This window comes from Triticum dicoccoides, chromosome 6A, assembly GCF_002162155.2.
Source record: "Triticum dicoccoides isolate Atlit2015 ecotype Zavitan chromosome 6A, WEW_v2.0, whole genome shotgun sequence".
NCBI lineage: Eukaryota > Viridiplantae > Streptophyta > Magnoliopsida > Poales > Poaceae > Triticum > Triticum dicoccoides.
In genome coordinates this window covers 24,025,983-24,039,204 of record NC_041390.1, presented here as the reverse complement: position 1 = coordinate 24,039,204, position 13,222 = coordinate 24,025,983, and the positions used below count along the sequence as shown (strand labels likewise).

At 44.3% G+C, this 13,222-nt stretch overlaps 1 protein-coding gene and 1 pseudogene across 1 annotated transcript; one reads left to right on the top strand and one right to left on the bottom strand.

The window, feature by feature from the left end:
- Nucleotides 1-6,070: 6,070 nt before the first annotated feature.
- Nucleotides 6,071-8,609, top strand: LOC119316951 (annotated as a pseudogene).
- A 2,870-nt stretch (nucleotides 8,610-11,479) lies between these two features.
- Nucleotides 11,480-12,925, bottom strand: LOC119315533 (BTB/POZ domain-containing protein At4g08455-like). Its single transcript, XM_037590119.1, has 3 exons — nucleotides 12,882-12,925; nucleotides 12,085-12,211; nucleotides 11,480-11,953 (listed from the first exon to the last, which is right to left on the bottom strand). Exons 1-3 carry the CDS (start codon nucleotides 12,923-12,925, stop codon nucleotides 11,480-11,482), a joined length of 645 nt encoding a protein of 214 aa, XP_037446016.1.
- Between the last annotated feature and the right edge of the window lie 297 nt (nucleotides 12,926-13,222).

Genomic DNA, 13,222 nt, shown 5'->3' with positions numbered 1-13,222 from the left:
GTGGGAATCCGCCATGGAGGAGATCGGGAGCCAACGGCGGTGCCGCTTACTCGAGGGGATCGAGAGGACCGCGGCGGCGACGGGAGGGGATCGAGAGGAACGGCGTTCCTCCTGCGGGGTGGTTTTCTTGGGGTTGCGTGCGTGGGGTGGGGTGAGGTGGGGTGGGAGGTGGGCGAAGGTTAACCGACGAAAAAAAACCGGACGAAAGTGGTGGGACGAAAATTGACAGGGAGACTACCAACTGCTCCATTAGGAGTAGAGATTGGTTATAAACACGTTTTGACTCAACACTATCCCTTGAAATCTGCCATGTAATTAATATCTTACCATTTCCACGAAAAAATAATTGATATCTTACCAAATACCAACATGCAACAGATATATCTTACCTAATATAACATGCAACTAATATCCTACCTAATATAAACGTGCATACATTATTACTAGTCTTATAAAAGAGGGGATTAAAAAAGAAATCAAAGGAATTTTGAGGAGTCGAAGCCTTCTAGGAGTTCGGCTGGAGGCGCTCTTAAATATCCTGGCAGTTCGAAAGAGAGAGCAATCCTGACAGGAATCCCTGGGAAGAAGGTATCTTGGGCAGGCCTCATTGCAGCTGTCCATCACCCGAAGGAAAGAAAAAAGCATATACTCCCTACTTACTAGCAGTTGATAGCCCCGCCGCCGCCCGCCCGTCGGCTCCGGCGCCTGCTCAAAGCTGAGTTCAAGAACAGAAGTGATTTCTCGACCAAAAACAGAGATTGATAAGGAGAGGTCAAGAGGAGTTGAGATCTTAAGTGCTTTCTCGGCCAGATCCGATCCGAGGGAGGAAGGTACCGTCGTCTGCTCGTCCATGGGGATGCTAGGGGCCTAGGGCTGAACAGGCTCGTGTCTTCGCAGAGCGACCGGCGGCGGCGGCAGCAAGGGGGAGTTATTTCCTCCTTCTGGGAAGTCCGGGTTAACAAGCCAGCTTCATACTCAATTTGTTGACATTGGTTTCTCACAGAGAAATATTGTGAAGAATAATCCACTTGAGTCGGCTTCCAAAGCGCCGGTTTAAGAAATATGGGTCTTGAAATACTTATCTGATATTCAGCCGGTTTGAAGATGTAAAACTTGCCGGTTTAATATTACCAAACTGGCCGGTTTATAAATATTGATGGCACCGGGTCATAATTGTTGTCGACACTGGGTCATGTAATTGATCTTCCTGATTTGCTCAAAACTGATAAAACGAAGATGTTCCTCCTTATATATGCATAATACATGTAGCCCCCAAGTCTTAAGAGGAGAACATAGTGATAACTTAAGACTTGTTCCAATAAGTGTTTCAACCTTGAAGAAATCCGGTTTGTTCATCTCAATCATATAAACTGAATACTCCATATATGTAGCCCTCAAGTGCCGGGTTGTCATGCTTGCAGCAATCTGGGACTTGTAATTGCTTATAAAAACTTCAATCAGTGTAACCCCCAAGGGCCGGGTCATTATGCAATAATGAGCAGGAACTTTGTAAATATAATTATGTAGATTTTAGCAGTGATGTGTAGCCCCCAAGGGCCGGCTTAGTAAGATAATACTGAACCGGGACTTGATATATATTTCAACGAAAATAACATCTTATAATGTAGCTTACATCGTAGGGCTTGAACCTATGTCCACAAGGTTAAGAGCTTTGTGCTTTACCAACTGAGCAATGGATCCTTCAATATTATGGACGAAAACTTGTGTACCTTAAATTGTTGACAGGAGCAATTGGTAGCCCCCAAGGGCTGGCTCATTATAATATGATGAGTCGGGTCTTCAATAAGACTAGTAAAAATGACTTGGCATTAGCTCCCAAGTGTCATGATGCATGCTTGCAGCGACATGAGACTTGCATGTAATCTCGATTTGAATAATGTAGCCCCCAAGTGTCGGGTTGTAAGCCTACAGCGACTCGGGACTATTCCTTCCATTGTAGAATAAATCATATCCTTTGATAAAATAATAGATATTGCGCTAAAGCGACTTTGAAAACTCAATAATACCGGTTATTAATAACCATAAAAATCCAGCCATGTTGGCTATTCAAGATAATATAATCCGGTGAAAACCTTATTCATTCAATATCATAATAAAAATTCAGCCAAGTTTGGCTATTTGAATAATATAACCCAATAATTTATAAGCGCATGATTCCAATGGCGTAATCCATATATATATATATATATATATATATATATATATATATATATATATATATATATATATATATATATATATATATATACTGGCGACTTATAGTCCAAAACCAGGCCGGTTTAACAAACTTGTTTCTGCATACAACAAGTTTAAAGTGTCCTGGCGGTTTACCGCCGGACGGGTCACAATACCCAACATATAACCCGGGTTTATAACCAAGGTTGCACTTAAGAATAATCAAATATAAAGTATATCATACCTGTGACATTGAATCACATTGTTGGTTTTACCAACTTTTTGTAGTAAAGGTGATAACCCCAATCTTGAGTACTGATAACTCCTTCCATATTGTGCCGGTTTAGGATAAAACCGTATCGGGTTGTGATAAACACCGGATTATCCATATTCGATGTTGGCGACTTGTAGTCGAAACCAGGCGAGGTTAATAATCTACGGATTGTAACTTGTACTAACAACTTATAGCTGACAGCCTAACCGGGTTGAGAAAACTCCGGTTTATAATTGAGTTTGTACTAACAACTGATAATTGAAAGCGTGTGCCGGGTTAAGAAACTCTAGGCTGATTTGATGACTGATAGTCATGCCGGGTCAATAGACACCGGTTCAACATAAAATTATCAAAAGAGAAAAATCTTGACAAAGGCAAATAAAATCGTGTAGTCGAGGCTTTTCAAGGGCTGCCAGGCCCAAATTTGAGGCTTTTCATGGGCTGCCAGGCCGCTGAGTTAAACCATTTGACAAAGCCTTTTAAGATGGCCCTCCAACTAACCAATCATCGTTTTAACTTTGACAAGTTCAGGGTCTCAATGAGAGTAACTGTCAAACGTTCGACGGGTCGTGCCAGGATTACCTGGATAGGAGTGGCTTACTTGATGAAGGCAGGTTAACCCGGGGTTTTAGGTGAATACACCAGGCTTCCAAGCCATGGGTCGATACCCGGTTACAAGGGTCCTTTCAAACTCTTTGGTATTTGACACAAAGAGCCCCCAAGTAACTTTGTGAGCCGTGCTCAATGGGTGCCTATGTTTGAGTTGTGCGTAGCAACAAGACTCTCTTTGGACCCTTGGGTGTGAAGCTCCCAAGCTTTGTTGTGGCGTGAAAGCCGAATTAATGGACAGGACTCCGCTTTGCAAGCAGAAGCTCCAATGTGATATATTTCTGAGCTGTGCTCGCCGGGTGCCTATGTTTGAGTCGTGGTGTGCAACAAACTCTCTTTGGCCCCTGATGATAATATTGTCTTGATAGCCGCATCAAGAGGGTAGTAACACCATGTTCTCTTTGGTGAATACACCTATGTTTGAACAGGAAGCCCCGAAGTAACCATATGAAGATGAGCCCATAAGGCAGGACACTCATGTTTGAACTGCGCGTCAGGGCAGCAGGTCCTCTTGGGCAACCTTTAACTTTTTGCAAGAGATAAATTCTTCTTGAACCGGGATTTTGAACCGGATATTGAGAGCTTCAATGTTTTATGGGAGACATCTTTCCCTTGAACCGGATTTTAAACCGGAACCTTCATTTTCAGTCGGAAATTTTCTGACGGCCTTTCAGCTCGAACTTGCGAGAGATTAATTCCTCTTGAACTGGAAATTCTTAAACCGGATTTGAGAGCTTCAGAGCTTTGTGGGAGAAGAGATTTCCCTTGAACCGGATTTTAAACCGGCATTCTTTATTTTGAACTGGAAATTTTCTGACGGCCTTCAAATTGCCATCAATATGGTAGTAGCCTTCGGGGTCGGGTTATCTTTCCTTCCAATGTCCTGGGGTTCTTGACTTCACTGAAAGCCGGCAATAATTGCTGAGTCATATTACTGTAGCCCCTGAGTCTCAAGGTGACTCGAGGAGTTGACTTGAGATTCTCCATTTTTGACCGTGATATAAACCGGTATGAGTCCTTCAACAGCTCAGTGATATAATTTTTCCTACATTGAAGAACTTGCAAGACAAAGTAATTGCTCTTTTTTTAAAGAAAGCAATATATAATATAAAAATATACTGGATGGATTTCACCTGAGATGTTGAGCCAGAAATTATCCATCGCGGAGTTGATGATCACCATGGTGAAGCTGAAATCAATCAAGGATGAACCGGCCACGACGTTGTAAGCCGGTGCGGACGGGGAGAGTCGACCACGGGGTCGGACGGGTAAGTCGCCCATAGTGTTGTAAACCGTCGCGGACGAGCGAGTTGTCCTCCATGTTGCAAGCTGGCGCGGACACGTGAACCGGCCGCGAGGGTGGATGGACGAGTCGTCCGTGGCATTGTAAGGCGGTGCGGATGGGCGAGTCAGCTGGCGCGTTTGATGTAAACTGGACCGTGACACGCGTGCCTGCGGAGCCACGCGGCACAGCCGAACGTACATCCACGATATAACACCACTCCTTTTTCTTTCAATAGCCGTCCTGCATAAAAATATTACATGCCAGAATAATTGTTCTTTTGACAAAAAACAATAAATGTTTAATACATAAACTTGGATGAATATCACCTGATGTTTGGGCGGGCAGTAAAACAACCGCAACATCAGAAGCGGCTTCAGAGAGATGAGTCGGTCGTGGCCTTGTAAACCGGCGCAGACGAGCCAGCTGTCCTCCGCGTTATAAACCGGTGCGGACGCGTGAACCGCCACGAGGGCGGACGGGCGAGTTAATTTCAGGCGTTGTGAGACGCGCGGACGGCGAGTCAATCACGGGCGAAGTCCCGGTGAGTGAATGTAGATCGAGCTGCACGGGCGGCGGTTTATGCACACCCGTCCAACAGCAAATGATGAATCATTACCCTGCATATATAAAAATATACAGACAATGTAATTGTTCTTTGATAAAAAACAATAGATACTAAAAATAGACTTAGATGAATATCACCTGATATTTTTTTGCCGGATGAACGCGGACACTGATGATAAAAGCATAGGAAATGTCTCATGTGACCCTAGCACCGTGGCTTTGTAAAAAGGGCATTTGACCACCGCTTGGGTTTGATCTTAAAAGTTTTTTTTTAAACACGGCTGATTCAGGCCGGCTTGGATCGGTTTCCTCTGTATAGTCACGTTTTGCATGTGGTGATCGGCTTTGGCAGACGCATCAATTGACTAGTACCTTCACACGTCATAATAGATGATGGAATAGTAGTTGATGATAGGATTTTGGTCTTCATGCACAAAGAAGCAACGATAGATTTAATGCTTTGCCTCGGGACTCGATCCCCTTGCGAGTTGCGACCACCTGGACGCGAAGCCAAAAACTTGTCCTTTCCTTTCACGGGATCAACTCCTGGCGCTCTTTCCTTTCAATACCTCATCTTCTAATTGATGCCGACAGCTCCTGCTGATGTGTTTGCTTTTGTCACCAACTGTTCGCTTATCGGTCTTGGCGACTCCTGTATGTCGCGGCGGCGACTCGGCGAATAAAACAAAGCCACCGTATTTTGATGACTTCGATACGTGCAGATGAAAACCTCCTTTGCACTTGGCTATCTCGTAGCGATGAGTCACAAGTGTGTCATAATGTTCCGGCGGGTTGCTTGTAAACCGCCAGGTCAGGGCAGGTCGCCAGTGAATCGCCAAGTGTAAATCGGGTCTCAAATAAACCGCCAAGTCCAGCCGGGTCACCAATGAGTCTTCAGGCTCGTGAATCGTCATACCAGTGAACCGCCAGACACGTAAATCGCCAATCCTCTGGCGATTTACCAATGAAACGCCTAGTCCGGACGGGTTATACTTCCGGCCGGTTTACGCCGCGGGGTATATTCCCGACAGGTGGGGAAAAGAAAAGATGTCGACAGATTGGGTGAAGTTTATGCTTCTATCTAGGGTACCGTGAGTCCGTGATCATCCTCCCTTTTTTTCTCCGCTGTCGCAGGTCGGCCTATGGCCTCAACCACGGGTAAAAGGAAGGGATCGCCCTGTCAACAAGATGACGATGGTGATGGTTCTCAATCTGGCAAAATTAGGAGAACCGCAATCATGGAGCTTCCTGAGGTACGGAGGCGGTAAAGTTTTGAGGATTGCAAGCATGATGTCGCGGTGCTAATTCTCGGGACTATGCTAGAGAAAAGATCCTTTTGGTCACATACTAATGTAACAGAGAAAAGTTCCTTTCTGGTCACATCCTACACTATTATAACACAAAAAGGATTTTTTTTACTGAATCAATTAGAGAAATTCAACAATTTGTTCTAACTGTCACTGTTCTCTCTGCAAGCGTTGTTTATCTACAAGTTGGTTGCTTTACTACTATGAACTTAGGATAACCGTGGTGATTTTGATTTAGTAATTACTCCCTCTCCGTTCATTTTTATAAGGTGCGGTTTGATAGTAGTCTAGTAATAATTGTGAGTGCCTCAAAATGATACAATTGAGCAATTATCTCTTCATCTTAGTTACCCCGGTTCAGGTTTATCAAAGGATGTAACTGCCAGATTGGCAGATTCTATTTCATCGAGTGCCATTCAGATATGCTATTTGTGCCATTTGTTTAACACTGTTAGGAAAACTTCTCTATGGATTGCTGAGTTTACCTAGCAAACTTACGTTCCTTTGCACTGCTTAGTGCCTACTATGTAAAGCAGCGCACCCTATGCTATTGTGTGGAGGACTACCTAGTAGGGTATAAATAATGTTACTCCGTGTGGCTCTACTGTTTTTCTTTCTCCAGTTGAACTAATGACCTTGCATTCTCAAAATTGATCTTTTATCCCATGCTTGTGTGTGCAGGACATATTATTTTGTATACACTCCTTAATGCCGATGCGTGAAGCTGCTCGTGTTGCGTGCGTATCTCGTGCCTTTTAAATTCCTGGAGATACCGTTCCAATCTCATCTTTAACAAGGATACAATTGGCTTTCCCTTTTTACATCCGTAGAGATACCATCCCAGCCTCATCTTTAATAAGGATACAATTGGCTCGAAAGAAAGTGCGAGTGGAGAAAAGGTCCACCACAAGATTGACAACATTCTCAGGAAACACAAAGGCAGCTTCAAAACATTCAACCTTGACTATGCTCAAATGGATGGGCTCGATGCCTTTAGTTATCTTGACAGTTGGCTTCAGACTGCTCTTACGCCTGGGCTTGAAGAGCTCACCTTCAAGTTGTCTGCATCAATATTTCAAACAAAGGGAAAATACAACTTCCCATGCGCGCTGTCTGAAACAAAGAGAACATAAAACTTCCCATGCGCACTTTTATCTGACAGGGTTGGAAACTCGCTTCGGTGCCATAGACTTGGTCTCTGTGTCCTCCATCGCACAGTTGAACTTGGCACCTTGAGAAGCCTAACACACCTGTACCTGTATCGTGTGAGCATCACATGGAATGAGTTAGAGCGCCTTCTTTCCAACTCTCTCGCTTTGGAGCTATTAGATCTTATTAGTTGTGATGAGATTAAATGTCTGAAGTTATCTAGTGCCCTGCAGCGGCTCAAGGGGCTTCGTATTTTAGTATGCCAGAGATTGGAAGTCATAGAGAGCAAAGCTCCAAATCTCTCTAGTCTCTGCCTTAGATCAGGATGCAGGTTAGACTTCTCACTTGTGGAAACATGGCAAATGAAGAAACTATACTTGGTACAAAGCAATCTTATCTATGATGCCCGTGCCAAGCTACCATCCGTTCTGCCAAATATTGAAACTCTTTACATAGAATCACAGAGTGAGGTACATATTTGCTACAAGATTATCAGTTGTAGTTTAGAGATATATTCATATTATATTATTATTAGTCATAATAACTGGTGATAGTGTATCTGATACATGAAGTTTTGTGTGTGCAGGTGGTTGATGCACCAATGCTGCCTATCAAATTCCTCTGCCTTAAGCACCTGACCATTATTCTGAGATTAGTACCAAACGGTTCCGGGGCATATGACTATTTTTCTCTGGTTTCTTTCCTGGATGCTTCTCCTTCCCTGGAGACTTTGACATTAGATGTAAGTCTGTGGCGCTGTTCATTTATTTCGTCCTGCAAAGCCATCTGATCAGTCTGGGTCCAGTTAACTGAATCATATAATCCTTTTGATTGTCAGGTGACTCAGCGGCGTATGGTGCATGAATCGATTTTTGTGGATTCACAACTGAGGCACATGCCCGAACACCACCATGGCCACCTCAAGAGCGTGAAGATCAGTGGTTTCAACTCTGCAAAGTGCTTGATTGAACTTGCATGTTATATTCTCAAGAATGCGGTGTCACTCGAGAGTCTTATATTGGACACCCTTTATGGGCATAGGTGTGATGATGAAAGCGAGTTAGATTGTGATCCCATGGCGGGTAGTATTCTCATGGAAACCCCTAGGACACTCTCGGCTATCAGAACATACATTGAGAATAAAGTTCCATCTACAGTTAAGTTAACTGTTCTGGAGCCTTGCAACAATTGCCATGGTCAAAGACTAGAGCGGCTATTATCATAGTCGTGCAATGTCATTTCCATTTAATTTTAGATGGCCCATGTTTTGCTTCTTGAACCATTTGTGTGACCTACTGTACAACAAATTTTTAATTCAAATCTTGGATGGACCATTTTTATCTTTTTTCTGGTGTGGCATGTTAATATGCTTCCAAAAGGATTAGCTGACCAATGTTGAAATATTCGGTTGCAAGATATGATGTGCTTTTTTCGCAAAGTATATTGTTACTGGCAGCAAAGCTTAGTGCTTAATCTGCTACAATCCATTGCCAAGGGAGGCACAAGCTGTACGTAGCAAGTTGCCGAGTATACAACTGTTGACCAAAGAATCCATGGAAGGAAAGAGAAATAACATAAGAATAGACAATAGTAAAAAGTAAAAGGAAAAAAAACAAGCCAATCTTTCATGCTTAAACATACCGTGAGCTGCTTCAAAAGAGCATAAATTATATTAAGAATAAGGACTCTTGTGGGTTATTTTTTTAATTTTCCCCGTAGAGCTAGGTAAAGTGTAAAATATCTATTTTTCTTGGAACAAAAACACTTTAAAAAGAAGACCTGGCACTTGACACTTTATCAATATGTTATAGTTCAAGTAAATCATAAAAACATGCATATTCAGTGTTATTAAAGCGTTGAACCTACAAAAATTACGAATACGTTTAAGACGTATCAACGGGCTTAAGCTTTCGCGTACTTACCCCTTGTCAAATAGCTTACGTACTTGACATAGTATTTCCTTTGTTTCGTCTTACCACGTGGTAAGATGGATGGTTTGGAAGTGGAGTGACAGGTATGAGGTCAATCTGTTGTTCGATGTCTTGTAGAGGAGGAAGTCGCAGTGGTATCTCTGATGGGAAAACTTCGGTGAACTGCCGCAAAACATGAGATATAGAGCTAGGCAAAGTATGTGAGGGTTAGTTACATGAGTACAGAATGAAGGATTGATGGGTTCTCACTAACTTTACTCAACTCGGATTTGGTAGCTAAAAGGACCTTGTCTTATGAGCACTCATCATGGATGCACTCATGTTTGGCTTGTGGCACCCACTTACTTTAAATTGGATCGCTCCCTTACTCATCTTCTCTCAATTTCTTGTGTAGTCCTTCTCGACACTTGAGTCTTGTCGGCAATGAATATGGCTTGGTGACATAGGACGGAGGATGTACTACTTTGTGCTTCCTTCGAAGCTATAAAGTTGGTGCGTCCATTTTGGATGACTCCTCGCTCATATTTTCATGGTATTCCCATGAGTAGGTGGCAAACAACCATGGGAAACAACATCACACTTGCCAAGTTGTGACAACTTCCATCATCGATTATGGCTTTCATGGATTGTCCATTAATGCAGGCTTTGGGGTGGAAGAGGTTGCAATGTTCTTTGGCTTCATATTGTTGTTGGATGGTCGAGGTCTTCAAGACAACAAGAGTCGGTCTCAAATCAATTTCACAATAGACTTCAGAATCTTTACTTGTTGACATCTTGGTGCCTAGCAACATCTTTCAAAGCTTCCAATTCACCTTCGCTTACAGATTCTTGCTTTGTTGATCACCATAGTGTGCTTATTGGTGGATACTCAGCTCATAGGTCTTGTGTCCACAACCGTTGCAAGTGAAGTATTCAATCTTGCTTTTATTGTCGCTGGAGGCCATGGTGGCACTTGATATTGAACGTTGCTTGTAGGTATTTGTAGGTTGACTTGATTGAGTCGCCGGAGTTTTGGAGATTGAGGGGTCACTACTTGAGGGTGTACCTCGAGAAGGGGCACATTGCTTGAAGTAGCATTGGTGCTATTGTTGTAGATTCTTGAAGGGAAAGTTGGGGAATTGGAGTATCTGAAGTCTCCTTGCTCTTATCTCTCTGCCTTCGTGGCTTGATGGCCCAACTCAATCAAATTGGTGTACGGTTCAAAATCCAAGGTTTGTTTGATGAGGTAGTTGAGACCATTGAGGAAACGTGCAATGGTTTGTTCGTTGGCCTTGGTCATGTTTGCTCGGATCATGGCAGTTTCCATTTCTTTGCATTACTCTTTGACACTCTTCTTTCCTTGCTTGAGCACTTGGGAGTTTCTTGAAGAGGTCTCGGGTGTAGTGACTGGGAACAAAACGGGCTCGCATGACGTACGTCAAAGCATGTGGAGACTTGGGCAACTCATGTGACAAAGAGGATATGAAACGTTTCTACCCCCACACCACCATAGTGGGGTGGTGGTTTGGCAAGCTTTTGGAGCGTGCCATGGTTGGTGGGAATGCATCCAAAAGACCTCGTGCTGGCCATCTTTCAGATCTCCAAGATAGATTGGTATGTCCAGCAAGCTTGCGGAACAACACGTGGGTGGCTCAGATTGCCGTCTCCATGGCAATGTCGGTCGACCACATGATGCAGCCACTTGTCTTGCATCTGGAGTTTAGGGACGCTGTCTATGCAAACAGACAACGACGTGTACTCCTCCTCGGTCTACATTATTCAGTTCCAACACATTGTGGTTTCCCCCATAAAAGAGATCATTTCGAAAAACTGAATGCAGTTTTTTCTTGTGGTTTATCATTCGAACCCATGTTTGGGCAGTGGATAGGCTTCACCGTCTTGGCCTTTTGGGTGGCCTAATTGTGGCGTGTGCCCCGTTTGTAGGCATGTGCAATTTGAAAGCACCTCACTCAGATGGTTTGCCAGAGCATCACACCAAGTAATAATTATATAAAAAATGCTGGTATGTATAGGGAAAACGAACATAAATACAAAATATTGGAAATAATCATTTTAGTCAACTTAGATCCATTCTAGAATCTGGGTAACGATCCATAGTTGCATCAATATATATCTCACCAAATCACATTTTATGCTGTTATGGCTTTATTTTACCCCCCAGCTATCACTTGCTACAGCAGCAATCTGAATCCCTCTCGGCGGCAGTATTGTCCTGTCGGCTGACATAGGTCTCGTAGATCTCCACGAGGATCCTCGGGTCCCTCTCGACAAGCTCCTTGTACTCTCCCCGCTCCGCCAGTGTGGGCATGCTATCCATGAGCGCCGACATGGAGGCCTCGAGCAGCTGCTTCGCGTCGTGCCGGTGCGCAAACGCGTAATGGACGATGGTGTTGTCCTTGTTCACCTTGGATGTGATGAACTTCTCGCGGTAGGTCTTCAGGTGCTTTACCTCATACTTCTCGGCCAACACCAGGAGATCGCAGGCCATTTGCTCGTCCAGGAGAGCCTCGCCCGTGTACATGTAGTGGACAAAAGCACGGAGGACATCATAGGACACGTCGTACATCTCGATGACGCCGCTCCGGCTCTCTTCCATCTCGTTGTCAAGCATTGCTCTGAACACAAGAGACCTGCTGGCCTGTTTGGAAGAGAAACACAGCTTAACAAAAAGATATATACATTCGCACCACATAGAACAAGCATAAGCAAATCAGTAATGATTCAATAATGTGAAATGTGCCAACTAATAGCTAGTTAATGTGGACTTACGGTGGCAGGGAAATAAGAGAATGGTGACAATCTTGAAAATGATGATTCTTTCTCTGGGGCCAAGTGCCTTGTAGCGTGGGACCGGGTCTGTATGCCCAAACTTGCTGGTGGTCTTGGTGTAAAAAACCTGAGCGCACAAAACTTTTGCCTTATGTTTAAATTTGCATTCAAATTTTTGCACGCTCCTCTCTTCCCCTGGAAAGATTGGATTATCAACCACTCTCCACTGCATGTAGGACTAGGTAGAAGTGCTTCCTTCCTTGGGAAAGCCATTTTTAAACACCTCTCTGCTCTTTGCGAGATCTCATAGGTTTCCGTTGGATCGGGATCCTCCACATATTTTTGGCTAGATCGTTGGGTTCTCCCCGAACCCTTGAGCATTGCTTTCCCTTCCCTCTTCTCCCACCATACAAAACCAAATGCTCTTGTAGCTAATATTATGATGGATGAGACTGATCTAGGTTTGCGTAGCCGGCTAACCTTAACTGCTACCAATGAACTTGCTTCCTTGAGACTTCTGCTGTAGGATGTGAGACTCTCAGGGACACCCGACTCCGGGACGCTGCTCAATGGCTCCTCCTTCACCACCAAAGGAGCCTATGATGCATTGGCCTCTCAGCTTGCTGATCCCACGCTTGCATGGATATGGGATGCCCCGCGTGCCTAGCCGGGTGCGTGTCTTCGGCTGGCTCCTCGACCTCAACAGGCTAAACACCAGGGCCGACCTTCATCGCAAGACTCTTCTGGAGTCTTCTTCATGCCCCCGATGCGGGGCCGCGCCAGAGGATCATGCTCACCTCTTCTTCGCCTGCCCAGCTGCTCGGTCTATTTGGGACGCCATTGGTTTTCGTCCATAGTTTTCCCCTTTTGCAGCTCTGTGGACACCCCCCCGTCCCATAGGGGCCTTCCAGTGACTGTGTGGCCTCTCATTGTGTTGCTCATCACATGGAAAATATGGGATGCTCGAAATGCCAAAACATTTAGGGACATAGATACTCCTGCCACTGATGTTCTTAGAGGCATCATCTCTGACCTCACCCTCTGGTCCCACCGCCTCAGAAAGGCGGATGACAAAGTCCACGCCGGCTTGTGGCGGGACTTCTTTTCTTCTCGCCTTATCTAGTTTGTAAAAAACCTT

Excerpts from the sequence above, each read along its gene's own strand:
- LOC119315533 (XM_037590119.1), bottom strand. The coding sequence starts at position 12,925 with ATGGCGTCCCAAATAGACCGAGCAGCTGGGCAGGCGAAGAAGAG. Across the intron at positions 12,212-12,881 it reads GCTGGGCAGGCGAAGAAGAG|GTTTTTTACACCAAGACCAC; the intron begins GTGAGCATGATC and ends TTGTGCGCTCAG. Across the intron at positions 11,954-12,084 it reads TCTCTTATTTCCCTGCCACC|GCCAGCAGGTCTCTTGTGTT; the intron begins GTAAGTCCACAT and ends TCTTCCAAACAG.